This window comes from Papaver somniferum, chromosome 4, assembly GCF_003573695.1.
Source record: "Papaver somniferum cultivar HN1 chromosome 4, ASM357369v1, whole genome shotgun sequence".
NCBI classification, from domain to species: Eukaryota; Viridiplantae; Streptophyta; class Magnoliopsida; order Ranunculales; family Papaveraceae; genus Papaver; species Papaver somniferum.
This window is the reverse complement of record NC_039361.1, coordinates 151,581,004-151,607,132: the sequence shown is the minus strand read 5'-3', so window position 1 is coordinate 151,607,132 and position 26,129 is coordinate 151,581,004. Positions and strand designations below refer to the sequence as shown.

Here is a 26,129-nt window from a genome sequence, read left to right as displayed (position 1 = left end):
CTCCTTCTGATCCAATTCTTATTGCTCTTCAAAGATGCCATCAAAAATCTTGTTTGGATTAAAGCTATGCACAATGAATATGAAGCTTTATATAGAAATAATACTTTTTTCATGTGATTGTTCTTGGTTGTAAGTGGGTGTTCAAGACTAAACTCAATGCAGGTGGTATTGTTGAGAGACATAAAGCTAGATTGGTAGCTAAAGGATATCACCGAGTTGATGGAATTAATTTTGAAGAAAATTTTAGTACAGTTGTCAAGGCTACTACAATTAGATATGTTCTTAGTCTTGCTTTGTCTCAAAACTGGTCCATTAGGCAATTAGATGTCAGCAATGCTTTGTTACATGGTCATTTATCTGAAACTGTTTATATGGAGCAGCCACCTGGCTTTGTTGATCCTCAACACCCTAATCATGTTGTTTGCTTCAAAAATCTCTCAATGGCTTCAAACAAGCCCCAAGGGGTTGGTATGAAATATTCAACAAATATCTTATTACTTATGGTTTCTCCAATTTTGCTTGTGATACCTCCATGTTTATCTATCAACAAGGCACAGTAAGGATGATACTCTTAGTGTATGTAGATGATATTATTTAGTAGGTTCTTCAGATAATTTACTTACTTCTATCAAGTCTGAATTTTCCATGAAGGATTTAGGTCTATTACACTACTTCTTAGGTATTGAAGCTACCTATGATTCTACTGCAAAGAAGATGTTGTTGACTCAGAATAAGCACTCCTTAAAAAACCATGATATGATGGGTTGTAAACCTTGTAAAACTTCAGTGGCTTAAGGACAAAGAGCATCAGTTTGTGATGAAGAAGCTTTACCTGATGTTGCATCTTATAGAAGTTTAGTTGGTGGTCTTCAATATTTGACTCTCACCAGACCTGACATTAGCTTTGCAGTTAACTATGTCAGTCAATTTATGCACTGTCCTACTGATATTCATCTTCGGCTAGCTAAGAGGATATTACGGTATCTCAAGGGTTCTCTTGGTCAGGGAATTACTCTTAGTTCTGGCAATTGTTCTGATTTACTAGCCTTTTGTGATGTTGATTGAGCAGGGTGTCCAGATACACGTAAATCTACCTCCCGGCATTGTGTATTTGTTGGTGGCAACTTAGTTTCATGGTCCTCCAAGAAGCAACAAGCTATATCCCATTCTTCTACCGAAGCAGAATATCGTGGTCTTGCTAATGCAGCAGCAGAGATCTAATAGCTCTCCTATTTATTTTAGTTGTCAGTTCATCTCTCCTTACCATGCAAATTATAATAATTCTGGTACCGAAAGTCTCACCGCCAATCCAATTTTCATGCTCGTACGAAACATATTGAGATGGACTATCACATTAATAGAGATTTTGTTTGATTTGGGTTCCTCAAAGTCTCTTATGTTCATACTTCCCATCAGATAGCCGACTTGTTTACTAAATGCCTTTCTAAGTCCCAGTTTGGTGTTTTAAAAGCCAAACTCACGAGTCATGCCTAATGTACGGACACAAGTTTGAGGGGATGTTAGATGATCTAGTGGTCTAGGTTAAGCTGATCAGATAGTTGACATCTTTATTACAGCTGTACGGTTACAGAAAATAGTTTATATGTTATATGTAACAAGAGGTCATTGTTTCTCTGTAACATTTTCGTTACATGTAACTTACAGTTGTCAACAGTCCTCTGTATATAAAGGACTCGAGTCCCGTACTCTCTTTTTATCTTTACACTTGATACTGTTCTTACAGAAACTTGTAATCTCCCGTCTTTGAGACTGGGGTCCAAAGAAAATAAGTTACAAGACTGCGAGTCTACTCTTGATTGTGAATCAAGAAAAGAACCTGTTTCTCACGTAGTATTGAAAACAAGCCACACACCTAGTATGAAGCAGCCATTTTGAAAAAAACCACAATAAGTACCAAAAAAAATTAATTAATATTTACATGCAATAGGGCCATATAGCATACAACTGCATATGCTGTATTTGCTTTACTTGGTTAAATGCGAAGTGACTTGCCCACATGGGAAAGACTCCCAGGACTCATTTTTCCATATAATCAAATTAAACGATATACCCCCCATTACAGTGACGGTACAAACTTCACCAAAAAAAAAAAATCTATGTACAATGACGTAGAGTACCTGACTGCTCTTAGTCTCTTACCTATATATGTAACGCTATTATATTAGCTTAATTCGAAAGCATAGATCCAAAACCGTGTTCTAAACACAAATTGACAATAGCAAAAAAAAATAGCAAAAAAAACCTAGCAGTTCTCTACCGAAGGAAGCTGCTGGCACCTGACTTCTATTGGACTGGCTTTTTCCTCTCCAAGAGCTGTGCTTTCCTCCCCCTTCGAGTTTAGAGTCCCTTTGTTCATCCTCTGGACCTCTTCCTTAGTATAGATGAAGATTTTTCGAACCATACTACAGAATTCCCTGTTTCAAACAGATACATGAAAATGAAGGTTTAGAAACAGATGACATTTCAATGAGAATAGATACTGCAACCATGATTTAGTAAGGAAAAATACTTGACTACAAATGTATGCAACTGGGAAGTGATTGGAGAATCAAATAAAAAAAATCAAACTTACTTCCAAGGGTCATCACCAACAAGCATCATATCATTCTCGTTATCTGTATACACTACCAGCCAATTCTTACTAGGAGCCATCAGTTCACCATCAAATTCGAACATCTTATCTAACTCTGTAATCAGATCATCGTAATTGTTGAATTTGGTGAGGTCCACAGACCTCCCAAGAGCGATCCCTTGTTTGTGAACCTAAAAACAACATACAACCATATATGAGTATGTGAATCCGAAAGCAGTATAATCTTGAAATTAGAGAAACATTAACCACGAGGCGAAGGGATTACCTTTGTGCAACTCCTCATTGAACTAGCCTGGACTAGACTTTGAACATCTCCAGACCGCTGTTGACAAGCTTGAATAGATGTTTCCTGCTCAATACCCACTGGAGTGGTATCAGCCGACCTTGAACCCTTTGATTGCTCCGACTGTTGATCAGACTCCAAAGCATGAGGGATCTGAGGGTTAGGATGCATAGTAGCTGCCTGCGTGTGCGTCATATTCACATGAGACCCAGTTGGCTCTGGTACCACAGGATTACTGTTTAGCGCAATACCAAAGAGTTTGCAGTTTCCATCACTTTTGGGTTTTAATGTGTCGCGTTGCATCGAAGTCACTTGTGGCCTTACACCTATTGGATGATGTAAAGTTCCAGAATGAGATGGGGGCAGAAGAGGCATTAACCAGTTTGTAGGCTGCTGCTCAACCCTAAGAGATTGCAATACAGGATACCCGCCCAGCCCACCATATTTGACAGCCCCCTGATTCTGATACGAATTTTCACCAGTCTGAGCCGGAACTTTAACACCGGAGTCCAGCATGTTTACTGAATGGCCTGAAGGCAACATGGACCACGATCCAGCAAAGTTAAATTTTACTTCCTGGTCCTGAATATGCTTCTTTGAAGAGCTATTATCACGGGTTTGATCAACTAAATGTGTAGAGAACCGACGGGGAGAATCATTTGATGATCGAAAGCCAGATAGCAGATCTGTAAAAGCATGCTCGTGTCTAACAGGTGGTGCCCAGTTCTCCGTCCCAAACACTCTTTCTCTAGATATCATGTCTGCTTTTTCGTCCTCTGTAGACCTGGGCCATGCAACAGGCTTTTGGGCAGTATCGGACTCATTACTCTCACCAAAAGTTCCTCTCAAGGTTTCTTGACCTTGCAAGACCCTCGAAAAACCATTTGCAGATGCAGGCTCCATAACTTTTGATGAACCTGGGTAATAAACGTTACGTTTAGCAGAACATATTACCATTTAGACCATATGTTAAGTGAAAGGAAAGTAGAGCATAAAAGTTCATTAAATAGTCAAAAGAAATTTAGACCATATACCTTCCCTACCAATACATGAGGATTCAGGTGAGGAAGGCACTAAGTTTGACCGGGGTCTCTTTGGCCTCGGCATAGGAGTCGCATTAGGTGCAGGAGTCGATGCTGGTTCAATTTTCCAAGGAGAAACTCTGTCTGGACGAGGAATAGAAGAGTTCTCATCCCACCTCACCTAAGATAAATGAAAATGAAAATGATCAAAGGTTGAAAATACAATGTACAATAGAAGAATCCTTACTCTCCAAGTTCTACTACCTTAAGAGATCTCCATTTAGATGACGGCCACCTGTTGGGGTCAGATTCTCCATTGCCAACTATAGTGCCTGTAAACCTGACACGAAATAAAGGAAGACTTGTCAGACAACTTAAAAAGTACTCTATGTTCTAACAACAGTAGAAGCACCCAACTCCACAGGCACAGTAATACCTCTGCTCTGGAGCTTCTTCCCCTTCAAATCTCATTTTAAACCTCATCCCTATAGAATGGTTATTCTTTACAGACTCCATATATTGATCAAAAGGAACGATAAACTCAGCCGGACTTGTCCTGCAACACATGCATAATGAGATAACAACTTCGAATTAGAATTGCAAAAGCGCATAATCACCAACGAGAGAACTGTTTGAGTAACCACATACCTTGGTTTGTAATAGACAGTAAACATGGTTCCTGTTGAAACAGCGTGCCACGCAGTTGCAAGGACACCAAGGTGCATGCTGTGACTAGATATAACTGAAGATGGGACATTACTTTGTTGCCTCATAGCTCGTCTTACTCCAACACGTAGTTCCCCATTTTCACCCCTTTAAACAGCAAACCACCCCAGGTTAGTCATACATACATAAAAATACTGCAAACCCATGCAACTTGAAACCATGACCAACCTGAGAAAAATAAAAGCATCCCCTGCGACAAGCCTTTTAGAGCTGACAAAAACACTCCATCCACTTTGAAGAAGGTGTCTTCTCGGCTGACCTGCATTTCAAGGCAAATTAGTGCCATACACAAACAAGGAATAAATTATCTAAAATCACTACATCAGTCGATGCCGCATTAGTCACTAGGAATTTCAAATACTCGAAGTCGAAGGAAAAACAGAAGAGACTGAACGAATCTCACCCCGAAATATATGACGGAATCGCCACTCAGTTCCATGCAAATCCTTAGCAACCAATTCCTGAGTAGGAGGTTGTCGCCCCATATCCTGTCAAAGTAATCCATGAAAAAACACATCAAGTACCTGCCATGGAAACCAACGAAGAAAGGAAACACAAAACCAAAGAAAGGAACCAACCAAAGGTGGCAAACATTCATCGGCATGCCGTCTCAACACAGAGAATCCACCATGTGTGCTCGTATCGGAGGCTGTTAAAGTTTTGCAAAATGAATGTGAATGTGGCCTAGGAGGTGCTGGCGGTAATGGCTCTTTCTCCACTGCATGCTCATCTTGCTGTTACACATCATATCAAATTTTGTCAGCTCATCTTATTCCTACAATTCCTAGACTAAATATCCAACAAATAAACGAACAAAGAAAGAATCATACGTTACTCTCTGGAAGTAAAGTCACTTGTGCGAAAACCTCATCAGTATCTGGCTCAGCCTACAGCAGTAAGCAAAACACATCTTGTCAAGAAAGAAGCACTTCAATTGAAACTTCAAAGGTGAAAAAAGAAAAAGGAAAGAAAAACCCTAATTCATATTGTACCTTTAAGTGTACGTTTATTACACGGCAAAGGATCTTCCATGGTAGATCACAAACCGGCATTTGCTGATCTGCCACCTGATTTGTCGACGCTTCAACCTAAATTTTTGTTAAAACACAAATAAACACACATGAGAACAAGCAAAATTCTCCAAAAAAAAAAATGTTTAAAATTAAGAGAAATTCCTCTACAAATGAAGTTGTATCTAGTGATATATACATACTTGTTCAATGTGACCTTGAGGAAAATAGAAAACTCTTTCTCCTTCACGTGGTACAGTCACAAGAGGACCAGCACAAGCGTGCCACAGCTCTGTATACAGCGCTTCTTCTGTAACTACAAACAAGAAGAAGATATCAATCAAAATCACAGATCCTTCAGAAAAAGAAAAAAATAAAGTAAAATTATTATTCTTCTTACCTTTTCCTCCTGCTGTAAAATTCGAATAACTTCTTGGTGTTTCACAACTAGGAGTGTTTTTCACCATACTATCTCCACCACCGGAACTCATACTATCTCCACCACCACCACCACGACTAGTAGTATTACAATTTAGCTTCACCGTAGCATCTGAAGAAGAACCAGCCATTTAAACCCTCTTCTTTTTCTGTTTTCACTTCAGATCTATCATATAAACCCTTGATATCAAACAAATCTGTCACAAAAACAAGTCTAATAAACCCTAACTGATGAAGATTATAATTGTATCTCTTGCTTTTGATGATCCTTTTTTCATTTCTCTGGAAAAGAAATTATGAAATTATTATTTTCTCTACACCAAAACTAAAACTATCTCTATGCTATCTTCTTCTGCTTCGTACAGTGGATTCTGTTTCTTCTCTCTCTAACAGAAGGAGAAGAAGAAGGAAAAGAGATTTAACCAGGAGTCAAATCAGAGTGGCAATCATTTCAACCATGGTCAAGTTTTAACCTCACCAATGGGGGTGGGATTTCGGACACACAAAGATAAGGTTTTACTTGTACAGCCGGTTACTCTTCTTACCCCCACTGAATTTTATACGGGTTGGTCGGGAGCATTTTTTTAACTTGGGTCTTCTTTGTACGGGTTGTCGACAAATAAAACTAGCCCACGCCTTCTGGAGTGAAGAAGGGGTGTTTGCATAAAGAGAGCATTGGCTTGTGAAATCGTACTAGTGTAAAAAGGTCATTGTCCACAATCCTAAATGTTGCAAGGAGATGGCGAACGCGAATTAATTAGTAGTAAATCTTTTTAATTGGAAGTTTGGAATGGAAAAATATGTTAAAAAAAAATAATTCTAGACCTACTGAACAAACTCTTGAAATGGTTAAAACGAAATTACATAGCGGAAACAGGTATATAATGGATAAAGGTGGACTATAATTTTATTTCATGCAGGATGTCTCTCGGGATAAATTTTCCGAAAATTTAGTATTTTAGAGTTAAAAATGAAGATAGGGAGACGTGTAATCATAAAACCAATTATCCAAGGATTTATTTATAAACTGGGTTATGAATTTTATTGAGAAAGAAAATATTATCAAAATCTTGAAAATAAACACCGATTAGACGAAAAATATGTAAGCTTATCGAAATATGCAGGCGGCTTATTGTTTTTGTGTCAACACTTTTAAGATTCATATCAGTTAGATATTAAAATCAGAAGATTTATAATTTGCTTTGTACGCGGGAACAGATCAACATTCATATACATAAGAACCAAAGGAACCATTTATTTGCCAAGCACGTTGCAATTGCATGTTTTAAGGCCAAACTGTCTAAGCAAGAATTGAGATGCTGGTTGTTGTTGTTTTGGTTTTGTGGACCGTTTGGATTCAGGGTTAGGGTTGGTGATATTCGAACCCGCTGAACATTGTTGCCCCAAAGTAAACCGGTTAAGCTGGTAATACAAAAAATCAGAGTGAATAAGTGGTAAATGAAGGAAAGAAATAACTTAACGTCGTTATCTTTTATTAATATCTTTGTAGCTATAATAATTAACAGACGTTACTTTATTTGGGTAACGGAAAGTTGTTATGTTTTTGGGGAATTGGCTTGTCGTGGGACTAACAGGCAGAAGTGGTGATGGTTTTATTTTTATTTTATTTTAAACCTAACCCTATGTAGCTTCATGTTTTAACCATGGTTACTTTATTTATTTATTTTTTGCCCTTTAACGCTGGACTTCTGTTTCATGTTAACGTACGCTTAGCACCTCATAAAAACACGTTTCGGTACCTGATTGGTGTCTCTATAATGCGCTCCTGGCGTACGTTACACCAATCAATGAATTTCATTTAATTAAAATATGAATATAAAGAGTGTGTAAAGGGGGAAATGCTTTTCCTATTCTTTTCATCGTTCTGGTTTGTTTGTTTTTTCGTTTGCATCACAACTCCCACGTTTCATATTATCTTAATTCCCAAATTATCCTTGAGGGTTACCATTTATCCCCGAAAAAGATTTTTGAGTATCATTAATAGGAGGGGAAAAAAATGGAATTAAGGAGGGAAGATATATTTAATAAAAAATATTATTTATTTTTTTTATCATTGGACCACAAGTATTTCATTTTACAAGAAACGTTTACATGATAGTTTTAAAGAGAAACAAGTATATCATAACATGAAACAAATACAAAAAAAGATATAAAACGTAAATAAATCGCGAAAAGAAAGAGCGATCTACCACGATAGCACCCAAATCTTGTACCATAAAATTGGAGAAGGAATGGTATACAATGCTATAATTCGACCATTTTGATAGATTTATTTTCTTTTTGAAAAAGAGATACTCCTATGACAGAGGAGTGATACGCCCAAAATTCTTCATGTACAACTAACCCGAACCTAAGATCTATTTTTCTGACGAAGAAGAAATTGATCTTTGCCCTTGATGAATCGCCGATGTACTTTTATCAAAAAAACTAAACACGAACAAATCGTTAGGAAAAAAACACCATAAAAGTGTAGATAGAATCGCCCAAATAGCGAAGATAAAAATCGCTCTAATAGCGAAGAAATTATTGAAAACAACAAAAATAATTAAAAACAAGAAATCTTTGCTCAGATCTAGCCCCTAAAACACGGTAAAGGAATAAGAAGAAGTTGATGGGGTTTTCTCTAGTTTTTGAGAAGAGAGAGAAAAAAGAAAATAAAGCAATAGACCGTTACACATATATTTAATAAAAAATAAACATCAAGTTTGTGTAATTGAAAATATTAACTTAACGATTAGAAATTTTCTATATCAGACAGTTAGAAATCACGTCAATACGTTAAGATCAAAATTCTTGATAGTTAAAATAAAAATTGTATATAAATATAATATTGTGGAAGGAAGGAGACTCTCAAATTTGAAGAACCAAAGAAACTCAATTTACGGGGTAGATTGTCAATATCAAGACTTAAGTCAACAGGTTTCATGGTATGGATTATAGAGAAATAGGTCTTACCATATTAATTTCTAACTCACCTTTTCCCGTTGATTCTTGTTTTTCAAATGGTTGCTAATTTATTTCAGTTATCGTAACTAAATTATACCAAAAAAATTAAACAAATACGAATTATCATAGGTAAAGAGTACTGGTCACAGGTTTCATCTTCCATCTTCTAGCATGTTGTCAACCGAATCATACTCAACATTTAATGTCTCTCAATATCAATGCCCCTCACATCCTATTGCAAGCTTATTCCAAAACTCATATTATCATCAAAGGCGCAAGAGTCGCTCTTTGAATCATTTTCACTAAATAACTTGGCGCGATAGCCACTCGAGTTTAACCCAGTCAAATCAATGTTCTCTGTGAGTTGAGCTTATTTTAAGCAATCCGGCGCAAGAGGCACACATATTTAAACTAAGTTATGCTTTTACATATAATTACATGACAACACCCCATTCTTAGTTACTACTATATGCTACTTGTAACAAGGACTCTTCAATAATTCCAGATCTCGACCCTAGTTTAACTATAGATATTAATACACAATAATTTAATTTACGAATTAAAAAAAAATAAGGAATCAATCACATGAGCAAACTCTAGAAATTTTGATGATCAATCGCAACTCTAAGCCCTAGCTCCTTGTTCTCCTTATTGTTACAGAGTCTCTGTCTTGTGCATCTGTGGATGAAAAAAAGATGCATCTACCAAGATATAAAACACGAAAATGGTAAAACTGAAAGAAGTTTCATGTAAACAACGCCTAACCTAGTTTATATGCAACTGGGGGCTAATACGTAGATGACGAAATATATCATCTACCAATAATCTGACAGTTGGAGAGTTCAAGTGCCGACAACAAAGAAAGAACCCAAAGTTGTCAGTAAAAACCTAAGTTCGAGTGAGTTAAATGGAAGCCTGATTTCATAAGAACCAAGTGAAGACTTGAGTTCACACTAAGCCGAGTGAAGACCTGAAGTCCCAACTCGAGTTCAAGACATGGAACCTGGACGAGAAAGTTGAGGTCTGGAGAAGAACACCAAGGTCACAAATGTAATTTAATTATTATTTGCTAACCGACTTAAGGTAACCGCCTTGTAATTAGTATAAAGACCACTTGCAAAGACAAGTGAGGGATGTTTTCTCTCTCCAACACATTTATTTGGAACTCTCTCCTGTAACTAGAGAAATGAAGTAAATCTCTGTAACTTCAAAACACTATTAATGGAAGATACCAAGAACTTACAGTGGAGGTAGATCTTTAAGATCAAACCACTTAACTCTTTGTCTAATTTACTTTCAGTACTATCAATACCCTCATCTTTAGACAACATTTATGGATATGCCAAAAGCACATCTTCAATATTTTTAAAGAGTTTAGAGAGTCTTCGTGGGACCATGTCTCCTTGACTTATAAGGTAAAAAATACATTCCACAAGTGGCATAAGTCGTGTTATAATCTGTAACATCCATACTTTTTGAATGATTCATGCTCAAAGATGTGTCATTGAACAAGATGGAGCCTCATATTAAGTCTATGAAGCTTACTGTGGGAAGAAACATTTACCCATTTTGCTTACTTACGAAAGCATGAATGATGCTACGCTATCATTATACTTGTTCGTTACAAATAAACGCCGTATTTATCTATGTTTCTTACTGAAGGAAGCATCATGATGCTAAGGCATCAACATGCTTTTTCGTTACTCGAGGATGCAACATTTATCCATGTTGCTTACTAGTATAAGCATTAACGATGTTGCGACAACATTATGCTATGAGGCTTCCTCAAGGAAGTGAAAGATGTTTCCTCGAGAAAGTGGTACTCGGTGAGTGTCATTCTTCTCCAGGATTTTTATTTGTAAAAATGTCAATAAAATATTTATATATATAAAAAGGATAATTGATTGAAGGTGCATTAAAGGGAAATGCGCCATTAAGCTTATAGCTTAGTCGGCTGAGCATATATAATAATGTAGTTATCTAAAATCGGAGAGAGGTTAGAAGTGGGATTCCAGGATTTCTGAAAGTGGTTTACGAGAGGCTGAGCACGAACACTCTTTGCCTAGACCACGCACAGTGTCCGTTCAAAGGCTGATTCAGTCACAGGAGATGTTAGGGATGGTCTTAGGGAGGGAAACAGATGAAGAGAGAGATCAGAGAATTCTAGGGTTTGAAGAAGAATTGCTCTAAGAGCTTACGATAAAGTTCCTTGTAGCTCGGAGAAATAGAGGACCTATTTATAGCTAAATTATCTAATCTCAAGTCGGTGAAGATAAGGATTGCTTTCCGTGTCGTGCGGAGCAATTCTCCTGTCTCTTCAGGAATAGACGGAGATAAACTAGGTTGAGTTTATCTCATTATTCCACCGCCTTTACTCTCTTCTGCGGTGAGAAATAAGCCGGGTATTTCTCACACATATCGTAGACCACCAGACCAAAATCTTAATTGTTATCCCCCCGTTTGTGTGAAGCTAAGTCAACCTTTGTAATAATACGTTGACAGAAAGAAATATTCTCTTTAACCGAGTTGGCCAAGATAGAGAGATATTATATGATTTGTAAGAATGACTAGGATGAGTCATGTGAAAAGGCATGGGATGCCTTAGAGTTCGTGTGGAGAGTATGAAAGGGACTCGATTTCTACACGAGGCTCATGCCTGGGGAATATTCGGAGATATCCTGAGAGATTTGAATCTCTCCGAGATTTTGCAGAGATATTTGAATCTCTCCAAAATTTACAGACGGATCAAAATCTCTACGAAGATTTTCTTAATGGATCTGAATCTCTCTGTGGTCAGTTGGGAATCGTCCTGAAGAGAGAGAAAAGGCTTTGTATGCCCATTTAATGACTCTGCGAGACTTTGGCTCACTTGTATTTGACCAGCGTATCTTGCAGAGATGTGCTAGGAATCAATTGTGTATGTATTTATGGGTCCGACATGACCAGTGTATCTCGGAAGGATTTTCTAGGAGTCCGTCAAACGGGCCCAACGGAAAAATATCCAGCGTATCTCGCGGGGATGTCCTAGGAATTATTCTGAAGCCTCAGTAAGTCGAGTCAGATCCTAGAGTATACATGACCAGTGTATCTCGAGATGATGTATTAGGAATCAGTCTTTGATCTCAAATAGGGTGAGTCGTGCTCACAGGAGACAGGTATGTCTCTGCTCTAAGCCATAAGCCCGTCGGGGACGTTTTTACGCATCTACAAAGCATACATGACCAGCAGTATCTCGCGGGGATGTATACTAGGAAACATGGCATCAAATCAGTTGCGTCTAGCGAAGACATGTTGGAATTGTGGATGTTCTGGTTCATAAGTTTGTTGGGGACGTTTTACGCTCTATAGAACCTACGTGGCCAGCAATATCTCGTCGAGGATGTGCTCTAGGAATCACGGCATCACGACCAGCAGTGTCTCGCGGGGACGTACACTAGAAATCGTGGCTATTGGTGCCTTGAGGACCAAGGGCTTAATCTCTCCCGTGAGAATCGAGTTTTGTATGTGGCCTTCAAATGACGTTTTTGCCCCTTATCCAAATTTCACCATTTACAAATGCGAAAGCATCATGATGACGCGCTACTTACCCGAGGAAGTTTACTAATTGAAGCTTACCCGAGGAAGTACCTTGTGCATATTTGGGAAAGTCCCTTTGGACTATACAGACTAGGCTTAGTTTGGCTTTGGTCTTGTAACACGAGTTGGCTTTAGTTGATAGTTCCAACGACGAATGAACTACGATTAGTGAGGGTATGTAAGCAACCGCAATGATTTGTAGCATTAGTGGTGCAACATTTTGTTGCTCATATCTTCTAATTCCGAGGTGATTTCGATATTATGGAACTCATATCATATGTCTCGACAATGCGGTACAAGAGATGATTGTTTCCATACTTGATAAGGTAGATGTATTTCATTCCTTAGATGCTCATATTGCTGATCAAGCGACGTAGACATGCACAAATTTCGGATTGGTCATGGCCATGGAAGGAAGCTAACCAGTATGCAAGTTAGGGGAGCTTGTATGATCCACTTGCATCAAAGGATGATGCAAGGCAATAATGGCACGAGCCTGGCTGATGCACCCTTGGCACGAGCATGATCAGTGCATGCTTTCATCTCAGTGTCGAAGCGAAGTAAGGAAGTGCAAGATAGGTGTGCAATGGATTATATGAAGGTCTAAGGCATGCCTTATGCGCAGACAGTCTCGTGATTCGGTGATGCATGCAAGATGCATCGACATTAGCCTTTATGGCCTTGCACTCTTCAGGTAACAAGGGTAAGTTGGAAAGGTGTGGAAGCTGCATTTAAGGCATCATTCTTGTGAAGCATGCATGCAAAATTTAATGGACGTGTATTTTCCTGGTAAGCTATGAAGCTCTAAGACCCGATCACTTGGTTACGAGTGGCGCATCAAGGAGCTTTTGGCCTGCACGGCTGTGCGCCAAACATTTCGTTCCACCACACAATTGGTAAGCTCGTACTCCAAATTTTTACCGATTATTTGGCCCCAAATAACAAGAGTTTTTTTATTCAAAAAGTATCCATAATCGATAGACTCGACCCTCTTCATATCTACTGATTATTGAAGCTCACAATGAGAGTTTTTCTAGACTAAAAACTTTCCATAATCGGTATACTCGATTCCCATCATGTCTACATGTTGTTGTAAAAGCTCAAAAACGAATATTTTCTGATTTTGAAATTAACTGTAATAGGTAGACTCGGTACCTCTGATATTTACCGATTATTTTGTTGTGCGTTTCGTTTTATATTCTGGTTATTTTCCCCGTAACTTCTTCGTCCGACCTCGGAATGACCTTATTCTTAATGTATTGGCTTCATATTTCAATTCTTTAAATATAGCGAGAAGAAATCCCATATTTTAACGAGTTACTTTTGGTCCTTGCTCCATTTTCACTTGTAATACTTGGCTTACTTGTTAATTTTACGTCGCGGTGAACTCCTTTACTATTATTTAGTCAAAACACCTAAAGAACTCAAAAGTAAAAAAAAATCAAAGCATAATGATATGAAAATCAACAATAATTCAAAGAATTAAAGTACCAAATTAGTGCAAATAATGCACCTATGAAATAGTCATCAAATTGTAGAGTATACTGAAAACCAGGGATATCAATGGGTACCCATTACCCGGAACCCTTCCATTTCTGTTAATTCACTATCTAATTCATCATTTTAGCAAAATTCTAAGTGTTTTGCTACTTTCAACTTTGATCTTTTTTTTAAACCTTATATTTAATATTTACTTAGAACATTAATACAGAAATCATGATAAACTTTTATAAAAATAATTAGCATTCAATTCAAAAAGAGAAAGAAAATAATTTTTTGAGATTTTTTTGATAGTTTTCTTAATACCCAGCAGGTACCCAGAATCGATGAGTATCCAGGGTTATTACAGGGTCCATCTTTGGGTCCATTAATAGGAACCAGACCCGACTTTTATAAGTAGGGTTACTACAGGATACTTTTATAAGTATCCAGGAGGACTCAGACCCATTGAAGCCCCTACTGAAATCTATAAATTGATATTTCTATAAAATATATTCGAAACCAAAATATATTCGAGGGATTTCTCAAAAATTATTATTTAGATATGTTTTGGTTTTTATAACTCATTCTCAAATTATGTTGTCACACAAATATTTGAATTCGACTTGATTGAAGTTACTTCTTATTATATAGTATCCAAACACTAGGAGCATGTGTGGCAACCATAGGATAAAGTAAATCTGAAAAATCATAAACAAAGTTTTTGCTTCACAAACAAGGTATTTGTTTTTGCTCAAAATTTGTTCTAAAATTTATAAGTATTTAACAACCAAAGTCAAATTTTTGTTTCACAAGAAGTCGGAAGCAAAATTGTTTTGCAAAAATAAAATAAAAAAATATTTGCCTTTCAAAGTCATGCCAATTAGATTTTGGACTGTGAAAAGAATACTAAAGCTTTCCATATGCATTTGTTTTGGGTAAGAAGATTGTAGGTAGTTTAGTTTTAGCAAAAAAACTAATTCAATCAATGTCCAATTCCACTACCATTGTTGGTTCCTTCGCATTGAATCTTAACCATAGAAAATACTATGATAGAGTCTACTGGGGTTTTCTTAGTCATGTTCTCATGAACTTTGGCATCACTGGGCATACCCTCAGTCTAAATATGTGTAATGTAAGAACACATCTTTCTTGTTAAAATGTATGGATATCTAGATGAGCTTTCATTAGATAAAAGAGAATTCGACGTTGGTTATCCTTTTATATAATTCCTTAACAAGTTTATTGAACAGTTTGGAGAAAGATTGTTTATATGCAGTGTATCATCTCAATAGATAGGTTCCTTCAGTCACACATCTTATGTGTGCAGATGATATTTTGTTATTTGGGGCGTTGTCAAAGGATAGTATTACAATTGTGCCAAAATGTTGGAGGAGAAGATACAAATAAGTTCGCATTATATACCTTCACAAGATTGTGTATTTGAGATCGTTGCTCACTTGATTAGCTACTCAGGTTCGCTAATTAACCTAACATTCATCTAAACTTCATAAACTTGTCAAGAAAATGAAGAGTAAAATGATAAGGAAGTATCTGGAAATAACCAAGGAGCCCCAAAATTTGTTCAACCTCCATTCAACATATGGAAACCGATAATCACCAATAATCTTCATCAGATTTCATATTTTTAATACTTTGGTTACATTGTTGAGTCAGCTCCCAACTATCATGCGCTCAGGTTCTCAGCTTGCCGCTAGCTTTTAGCTTACAACTTGTTAGGTTTTTGTTTCATTAGTAGTTATAGGCTTCTGAATGTTAATTATCTATTATATGCTATATTTTTTTCAATCTATAGGAGGACTATTTAACGTGGTAAGGATGACAAGTTGAATATACCAAGTCTATTATATTTTTAGCAAAAATGTTAGTCCCGATAGAAGAACAAATAAAGCGGAGGTTAGGTATATTGAACATATTATTATTTTATATGGATACTACTTTATACCCTAAAAAAATTCTCAATGAACTCACTCTAAATTTCGGGTAAGAACACTCACAGGACAAAAGGAAAATGCAGCTAGAAGAAAATTACACATGCAATCCATTTATTTATATGGAAACTATTGCATAATGGAGTGGGTATATATACTCCAAAAGGTCAGAATATTCATCAATGGTATGCCTATGGAATGTAGATTGTGCAACGACAAGGTTGAAACTTCGAATAATGTATTTTTCCATTGCCTTTTCTCATAAGCAGTCATGTTTGCATTCAAATTGTCTGGGGGTTCAAGTGGATAGTGATTTAAAGGTAAAAGATGTTGTTGGAAATACGAACTATGACAGACTGAAAAATTAGGCTTAGCGTTCCAGGGCGCGCATACGATAACTCCCTAATGTGCCACTCTGATGCTAATGACCGGTCCTTAAAACATCACTTCGCGTCAGGTAAATGCATGTCCATTTGCCTTTGCAAGCATGCTTGGCATGCATGTTTCTTTTAACTTAGTTTCCAAAACGTTCCAACTCACCCTTGTTCTGCGAAGGGTATAAATTCATTAAGACTGATAAAAATGCATTCTTACATGCATCACTGGCTTCCGAGTCTTCTACACACATAGTTGATGCACTGTTAAATATGATAATTTTGGCATTTGCTATAGTATTGTCTCTTTTGGTCAATCTGTTAAGCTCGTAACGAGCTTACCTTTGAAAATCTAAAGCATCTTATTCAACTAATCATTGATATGGTTCAATACAGGTTATCAAAAAAAGAAAAGATGGTCTTAAGGTTGCTAACCCCATGTTGGACTATATGGAGCTAAATATAAGAATTGTTGATCCTTATGGTTTCCTCATTCGGGTAACTTCATTAAATTAAATATAGATGCAACTCTTAAGGATGGCCAGGCTTAATGTGTTGTTGTGGCTAAAGATTTAAATGAAAACAACTCTCTATTATTGTATTTCAAGTGTTGGTCTTACACCTCCTCTGGTGAATGAGACTTTGGGTTTTATATTTTCGGCTGGACTTGCCAACGTAATGAAGGTACCAATACATTGTTATAGAGAATGACGTGAAGTTCTCATTGGCATTATCGACTAGAAGAGTTCAAAAATTCATTGAAGAGGTAGAAGAATTATTGAAGACATCCCTTCTGCATTTGCCACTTCGACAATCTAAAGTTCAATGATGTAAAGAGAGTGCCAAATCATTTTGCTCGCGTTCTCTTTCAATATGCTATTTGAGCGTCATATCCTCCTCAAATCCTGTCCAATATCCTTTAGATTGTCCAGGCAGTTCGTACAACTATTATTTTATTACTAAATCAAAATTCAGAATATAATCAATTACATCATGACTCGTATCGAAATTTAGTTGGTAGCCTAGCAACAAGAGGAGCTTCAACGCCATTTTTTAAAAGAAAAAATTTCATGTTTTGTTACTCTTCTTTATTTTTGTGTTGTTTTCTTTGGCATCCAACCTTTAAATAAAAAAAATTAGCACGAGGTTTGCAGGCTAAATTTTTACTTTTCAATTTAATAAGGCGAAAATCTTCTTATATGCTATTTATATGCCTTTTCATTTCGTTCCCGAATTAGATTTTCAACTTAGTCAAAGTTCAAAAATTACTTAGTATGTCGCATCTTAAACACCTCTAATTTAGATGCCACGCGGATTATATCTTTTAAGCTACCTATATGCCTTTTTATTTAGCTCTCGAATTAACTTTTCAACTCAGTCAAAGTTCAAAAATTACTTACTACTACGTCGTATCTAAACACCCCTAATTTAGATGACACGTAGACAATCCCTGAATTTTTTATTTCTACAATGTAATATTATTTCTATTAAATGAATTCAATTTTACTAGTGAAGAAAAAATAAACCTCCGGTTACGAAGTATAACTAGATTTGTGCTTGTGCTATGTATTGAGAATTTTTTTCTTTTTTTAATCATATTTGTAACTTGGTGTGTGTGGGTCTTTGTTCCGCTCCGTGACGATGCATTTTTTATTTGGTTCGGCTAGGCGAATGTATTAAATACACGGAGAAAAGATATGAAATTTATTTATTTTTTCTCCTTTATATATAAGTTTGGAAAAAAAAAGTCATAATATATTAGGTAATAGACTTCCAAATTGAGTTTGGACTTCCATAAAATTCCAAAAACGATAAGTTAAGTTTTTCTTTTCCATTAAACTAAGTTAAGATTTTTTTAAGCAAAATTTTGTATTGGAAAATTTTTCTGTAGTTTGAGGAAGTATCGTCCACCTTAAATGGTGTTACATACGTACAATTAAGTATTTGGTGTAAACACGGTGTAAGGAAATTAATTAGATTAAAATTCTTAAGGAAGTGTTGTACACCATCCTTTTTGTTAACGGAGTTACTAACGAAGGGTTAAATACTCGATGTAAACAAAGTGTAACCCAATTTTTAATATCCCGACCAATAGAGTTATGCCAAGTATCCTCACCACAACTTTTACATTAAAAAAGACCTATTTCGGCCATTAAGAAACGACGGTTTCATCACCATTCAACGTATGAACTTATTTTGTCAAGGCCTTTAAGCGGGAAGATTCTCTGGCCAACTCGGCCAACCCTAGTGGATCAATAGTATCGAGGTAGTATCGCATATTGGTCTCATATTAGGCCCTAAAACGGATCTCCTATTAGGCTCTAGAACAGATATTGGCGATATTAATAACTAATCTTATTAGATAATAAATTCTTAAGCAAAATTTCATACCGATAGCAAAAGTTGAACTAAACCAAATTAAACTGATTTGGTACCATGTCCATAAATGATATCTTGCCAGGAACATAATCCTACAAACATTGCAAAATTTAATGTCAATCTACAAAAAGCAGGCGTTGCCTTACTCTTTTTCTCTTTTGTATTTTCAACAAAATGAAAAATGCAAACAAAACTATATAATTTATGTCACCGAATATTATACCAATCACGCGATATGTATGAAATGCTCGTAATTTATTTAAAAAAAAAGTATGAAACGCTCGTATGAATCAGTGAGGTTCCCGTTAAATTAAGTTATAATAAGATGGTCAAACAAAAACGAAATGTTAAAAAAACTGTTTTTTCTTGAGTCGTAAGTTTCGACAATGATGCCTGTCTGAAATTTGCCATGAACACTCCTAACATGCATCATTCGATATATGGTCGCTTTTATCTCAACCGTCCCATACCTCTGCAATACCATGTAAGTCAATAATAATGCAATATAGTAGTATTTGTTCAGAAAAAAACAAACAAAAAAAAAGGTTTGAATGTCGTATAATATTTGGAGGCTAATATAATAAGATTGCTTGATATGATAACATATTTGTATATTTAAAAAAAAAAAAAAAAAAAAAACAACAAAGAATCGGTTACTTTTATCCACGGCATCCTCAAAGAGTTAGACGACCAAGTGTTGCTCTCCGAAAATGCGCCCCTGTAAGTCATCTTGGCTATGTACACAGTTTCCTATAACCTGCAGAGCTCCCAGAAACTCAATCAGATATGAGTAATTCTAAACGTACCGTCCCAAAAACCACCTAAAAACCGCCATGTGAGTGAGGCAGGTTGGATCCAGTTACAGGGAATTAGCAAGGAGGCCACATAAAAGTGAGTTGGGCCACTTTTATGTGTCACAACCGTTTTGCCATAGTTTGTTGGGGTGGTTTGTCCATATTTTTTGATTAGATAAACACTTGTCCAATAAAAAACGTGTATATTATTTATTTATTTATTCGGGGTGTGTGTGAATGATTTTTGGCTTATATATAGAATTAAAACAAATTTGGAATTAATTAGCTAAATTATTATTGTAATTGCCGTATTTTTACATAGTAAAATTTATTTTGTGCATTGAGATGTCACCGAGGAGATTTATATCTAAATTATGGAAAGTTTCATTAAAGTTTGGAGTTATGAGATATTCAACTTCAGGCTTGCCATATGGAAGAACTTATTAGCTTTTTGGATATTCTTAAAGAAATATCTCACCTTTCAAATGCAAGAAATGTTGCTAGAGAAGAGGCAAAAGCTAAGAACTCACTTATCTTTGAACTTAGCTAAAAAATGAGGCCATATAACAAAAGAAAAATGGGCTAATTAAGGAGGGAGAGAAGAATTCCAAGTATTTGCATCAAATTGCTAGTTTTAAATCTAATTACAATGTCATTAATTGTCTCATGATTGATGACTCCCTTTGTGACAACACAACAAAGATTTCTTCCGAAGCTAAGACTTTTTATACTTCACTTATTGATGAAGATCATGTCATGACCTAGGTTCGATGACCTTGATCTGCCTTCTATATCCTTAGCCGATAGGATTGCACTTGAACTGCCTTATCTGAAGATGAAGTTAAGAATATTATTATGCACTTTGGTTTTAACAAGCACCGGACCGGATGGCTTCATTATGGATCTTTTTCGAAATTCCATGGGATGCCATTAAGTGTGATACACTGTTAGTGATCAAAGAATTTGAGACTGGGGGATCCATTGGCTGGAGACTCAAATATACAAATTCAAAGTTAATTCCAGAATGCAATGGTATAGTTTCCTTGCACAACTTTAGGCTTAGTAGTTTGATTGGAGGAGTGTATAAGATCGTGTCTAAGTTTGAAAGTCGATTTTGTATAATTTGACTGTCATTGTTTGCAAAGTCGATTTTGAAAAGGCATTCGACGACGTAAATTTGAACTGTCTTGATATTGTTATGGAAAGATTTAGTTTTGGAGTAACTTACTTTAGAGTCAGTTAATTTGTATACCTTTCTTATAAAACGTTGTAAGTCTTGAAAGTCTTTAGCTGATACCCTCTAAAAATAGGTTTTTTGTATTCTTTTGACATTAACGAAATTCCTATTATCGAGCAATTCTTTTTTTTTAGTTTTGGAGTTGTTTGGACAGGGTGGATTAAAAGGTGTATGTTTATGTAAGATTCGATTGTTCTAATTAATGGAGAGGCTACACAAACGTTCAAGAGTCATAAAGGCATTAGACGGGGTGAACCTATATTGCCATTTTTATTAATTATGGTGGCAGAGATACTTTTTAAGATGCTTAAAAAAGCTGCTTCTATTGGTCTTCTTTTTGGGTTTTGAAGTGTTTGATAATGGTATTATTATCAATCGTCTTCAATCTGTGGATGATTTAATAATTTTTCCCGAAGATTCATAAGAGCAAATCTTAAATTTGAAGAATATTTTGTTTGCTTTTCAGTTGGTGATTGGTCTAGGGGTGAATATTTTGTAAAAGTGTTATTGCTGGTATTGGTGGGTAAATTGTGCAAATTCCTACCAACTGACATCCCAAAATTCCAAGATATTCAATCCCCATGGCCTAAATTCGCAAAGTGTTAGTGGTTTGCAAACATGTCCAGTTACAGTACGGACTATTTGATATGACTATGTTTGCTTTTGCCACAACTCTCATAGGCATTTCTACGACAACTTTACTCACAAGTGGATTATTGTTTTGTAGTGAGTGGTGTTGAACACCGCTAGTTTTTGCAAGTTCAAAGGTATACTTTCCACTATGAACTATCATTTTTCATGCTCATAGAACCCTGGACCATAGTGCATATTCTTCTGTGTGATTCAAGACAGACTTTTAACATGCTTACATGATTTTTTAATAAGAATTTCATCTGAACCTGGGAAGTGTTTGTTTGGATCTCAAGATAATCTTAGCTTGAAGTCTAATCTATTTATAGCCTTGAAAATGTATATATAAAGAGACTATTGCAACATGGTTTCTTAATACCTTGCATTCTTGTGCGCTATTTATAAAGCTAGAGTCGTCTTCCATAATCTAGGTTCTACGGAGAACTATATTATTGGTTACGAATTTGAAGACTTCACTTAAGTATTTGTGAATCCCTGGAAGACTATCTTTTTACCTAACAGTTCTTGTATCTGGATTTTGTTCTACTGGTTATCGGAATTCTCAAAATTTAGATCAAGAACAAAATATGTAGAAATCACAAAGTTCTTTTTGTCTCAGACTTTATGATTACTCAAGTTAGATATCCAGACTCTACTTTGATTTTTTGGATTGGTTTTGAGAGGTGGTTAGTAATCTAAGCTTCTTTGCTAATAAAGTGTAAGTGTTTTAGGTTCGTAAAATTAATTTGTTGGACTTTGTCTACTGCAAACAGATTTTTGAACCTAAATTGAAGTTAGGCTTTTCTGATAGAGGCACATAGGTATCAAAATTCTTCACTAAGGTTGAAACAACTTTTAGGCTGTAAAGGATGTCAGCTAAGGGAATCAAGTACGTAGTATCTTGCGAGGTTCAGGAGACGTATAAAACACGACTATAACTGAATTATTTGGAAGGTTAATTCGGTCTCAGTTACATTCCAGTATGATAGTAGGCTAGTGTCTGTAATGGTGTTAATACAATATGGTGTTTAAGCTGGACGAGGTCCCATAACTTTTCAGCGGGTGAAATTTTCCTAGTTAACAAAATTTCTGGTGTCATGTGTTCAAATATTGAACTTTATTAGCCGCCACGACCATGAACAATATTTTACCATGGCCCACATAACTTTGTGAGTAATAAGAGAAAAATAAGTAAAAGGGTCCCCAAGTTCATATAGAGGAATCAGAAACCCATCCCTAATTTATCCTTAAGTGACTAGGGTGGTGGCATGACTTTGAAGGCGGTCCTGGATTACTTCACATGTCAATCGCGGTGCACCTAAATATTCAAATGTAAAACCTTTTTCGTAGCAAGTAATTTGAAATAGTTACCTAGCAATAGATAACGAGCGAACATTTGGAGATGGAATTTATTATATGATGATGTGCGGGTCTACGTGAAAAGACGAGGGTACCCAAATACACCACAATCTTTTAAAATCAACCTATAAGTCCGATACCAAGTGTGATCCTCTATGGACAATAGTAGAGACAATACGACAACTTGATATTCACTTGACAATAGTTACGGTAGTAAAATCGATTGACTATAGGATCAATGTCAAGTGATTAGGATTAACGCACAATAGTGTTATTTACTTAATTATAATAACAATTATAATGCAAAAGTAAAGTAAATAACACACACAAGATTTTATTAACAAGGAAACCGCTAATGCAGAAAAACCTCGGGACCTAATCCAATTTTGAATATTCTCAGAATTAAGCCACTGTACAAAGAACAAAAGCCAACTTTATATGGTTGAGACCAAGTAAACTACCCCTAGTTACTTAGTTCCCTTAGTATCCCTGCGTCTTCTACATTTTGGTCACGTACGTGAATCTCAAGATATAAATCACTATCTCAAGTTTCTTTACTCCTTGTGATCGTATTCCAAACAACAAAAAATGAAACTGTTTGGTAACCACTTTATTCAATCTTTGGTAAAAGATATGTTTGAGTTGTCGACAAAAGCTCTTCTGTTTAATCTAATAAACTCCTTTGTCTGGTTAGATGAATCCAAAATTTAATTACCGAAATAATCAATTTCCGGATTTGCAAACAAACAATATAGACTCAAAAAGTAACTATAAAGTGATGCCAATCTTACAAAACTAGATAATCACAAGTCCATCAAAGATAAACAGGATCTAGTTGGATCCCAGCCGATCAAGATGTGTGCACGAATCACGAGATAGAAAAACTAATAAGAAAATCTTATTCGTATTCAAATCTTCAACTGCCTTCTTAATAACCTGCACAACACAAAATTGAATCCCCTTGTGATCAATCACACACAAAACGGAGTCCGTTAACAATGGATTATCAGAAGATTTCTTTAGATCTAACAATAGTTCTAGAGACCCCATCGACACTTTGATCTAGTTTGAGTGACCCTTATGTCAGAAGAAAAGTCTCTCAAGGATAATCAAACTAGGTGCAATCAAAGTTTCAACACCCGTTAGTCAATCAAATCAATAATCGAAAACTAAAATAACAATGCAATTATCTAGTTTCCCACCAACCGTTCTTGTAGAGATTTTTGATCTCACAGAAGTCTTTAAACGAGCGGTCATAAGAGATTTCGCCTAATTAGGTTACTTTCCTCTTCGGATAGACGGCTCCACCAGAAACAACACAGATGAAGTTTGCCTGGATAGTTTGCAAGAAATGCGAACTCAGGAATTTACAGACCAAGGTTGTTTGGATAACAAGGAAATTCCAAAACCGAAAATATTCTCAAGATATGCATTAAAGTACCTAATTTTGGTTTTCCTATTTCCAATTAAATGTCAAACAACTTCTGAAATCTCTCTTAGAAAATTTCTATTACTAGTTTAGCATATTAACTAATAAACCTTTTTCATAGGATACGCTTTAATTGTTGGTAATTAAACATATATATTTGAAAATCATAATTAAATGCTTTTCAAAATTTTGGTTTCGGATCACCTTGAGCATCAAGGAATATCTTTGAATAATTAATGATAAGAGTTATGTACATGTTCAAATAATGTCGACATCTAGAAGTTCCTTATCTTATCAAACCCTAATTCCAAAATCACACAGAACATAAAGAAATATGTGAATATTGGAAATTCGGTTTTGCTCTTGGGACCGGTTATAACATGACTCAATATAGGTTATGACCATGCTTCCCAGTGTAGGTTGTGACCGGTTACACCTTGCTTCCCAAAATAGGTTGTGTTCGATTACACCATGCTTCCCAATGTAGGTTGTGATTGGTTGCACCTTGCTTCCCAAAGCTTGTTAGTATCGGTTATACCTTGTCACCTTGCATTGATCATCCAAATATTATTCAATGAAGAACCAGACCAACACAGTTATGGTTTCCCTTTCGATTGTGAAACAAGTTCATACATATACTTCCTTAAACCAATGTGATAATACATAGTTTATGTTAGAGCATTGCTCGGTAGAACTCACAAGTGTTGTTATCTCAATCTTGTTGTCAAATTCAGTTGTCAAAATATTTTTATTTTTAGTCTACAATTAGTTAAGTCTCGGACTTGGATAAAAATGTAGTTGACAATTGCGTTCTACTGTTTGAAGGAGAATATCAACAAAAGGTAAGTGAAGACTGAACTACCTATATCTCAAGTTATATATTCACATTTCATTTGAGACGATGTCGCATAACTAATTAGACTATTATGCATAGACAAGAATTTTGATCCGAGAGCTAATTATCAAGTTAACGGACTTCTTGAAATATAATGACTAAGCTTAATGAACATTTTTTCATACTTGATGAATTTCGGTTAAGGACAATTTATTGTTCAAGAAAAAAATCATGATTCAAGTTTTATCCTTCAAAAATGGATTGAACGGTGATATGTGTCATTGATGTTATTCAAGAATGTTTCGAATCGATTTAGAGAAAAATAGAACTACTATATATTCGGATACAAGAAAATGTTATCAGTCTTACAAACTTGGAAAACTGTTACATGTTTGAACCCGTATTACTTGTACTAATACACATAGCGGAGTAGTTATATATCGACTTCCAGATTTGTGGTACGCATATTCTTATGCACATCATATGAAAATTTGTTTAACTCGTGAACCGGATCGGTATGAATACTTGTATGCAAACCATTTTTGAACTGCATGTGGTTACGGAACCGGGATTAGTTACCAAACCGATACGAAAACTAAAACAGTTCTGTGTTCCTGAACTCGTCAGTGTATCCAAACTGTTAAGCAAACCGATTTAGTTATGTGAACTCCGGAACTTGGTTTGGTTAAATTTTTACAAACGGTACCCGTATTGTGACTAAACCGACTCACGAACAACAATGGTATTTGTACCTTGTACACCTACTAACTATGTCGATTATATTTTCAAGTGCGTTTAAATTATTTTTACGAGATAATTAGCATTTTGATTAATTCTCTAAAAATACTAGACTTATTTGATCACATGTTTGTGACTCGGAGTTAATGTCTTATCTAGTTTCGGCTAACCATGTTGAACATAGTCTTTGTACATGGTTCGGTTACGGTCTCATATAACCAGAGTGTATATCTTTTTTTATGTAAATCAGATTCAAAGATTCATCTAATGGTGGATATTGTTTGCTT

At 35.8% G+C, this 26,129-nt stretch overlaps 1 protein-coding gene across 2 annotated transcripts; it reads right to left on the bottom strand.

The window, feature by feature from the left end:
• Positions 1 to 1,934: 1,934 nt before the first annotated feature.
• Positions 1,935 to 6,517, bottom strand: LOC113271585 (auxin response factor 2A-like). Of its 2 annotated transcripts, none has more exons than XM_026521484.1 (14): positions 6,056 to 6,516; positions 5,859 to 5,971; positions 5,638 to 5,733; positions 5,476 to 5,532; positions 5,224 to 5,379; positions 5,049 to 5,133; positions 4,814 to 4,904; positions 4,568 to 4,732; positions 4,356 to 4,475; positions 4,184 to 4,259; positions 3,932 to 4,100; positions 2,880 to 3,814; positions 2,594 to 2,784; positions 1,935 to 2,435 (listed from the first exon to the last, which is right to left on the bottom strand). In XM_026521484.1, the coding sequence occupies exons 1-14, from the start codon at positions 6,222 to 6,224 to the stop codon at positions 2,264 to 2,266; spliced, it is 2,595 nt and encodes an 864-aa protein (XP_026377269.1). In that variant the 5' UTR covers positions 6,225 to 6,516; the 3' UTR covers positions 1,935 to 2,263. The 2 variants fall into 2 exon arrangements, with proteins under 2 accessions (XP_026377269.1, XP_026377270.1); XM_026521485.1 differs by having other exon boundaries at positions 2,002 to 2,435; positions 5,859 to 5,965; positions 6,056 to 6,517.
• Between the last annotated feature and the right edge of the window lie 19,612 nt (positions 6,518 to 26,129).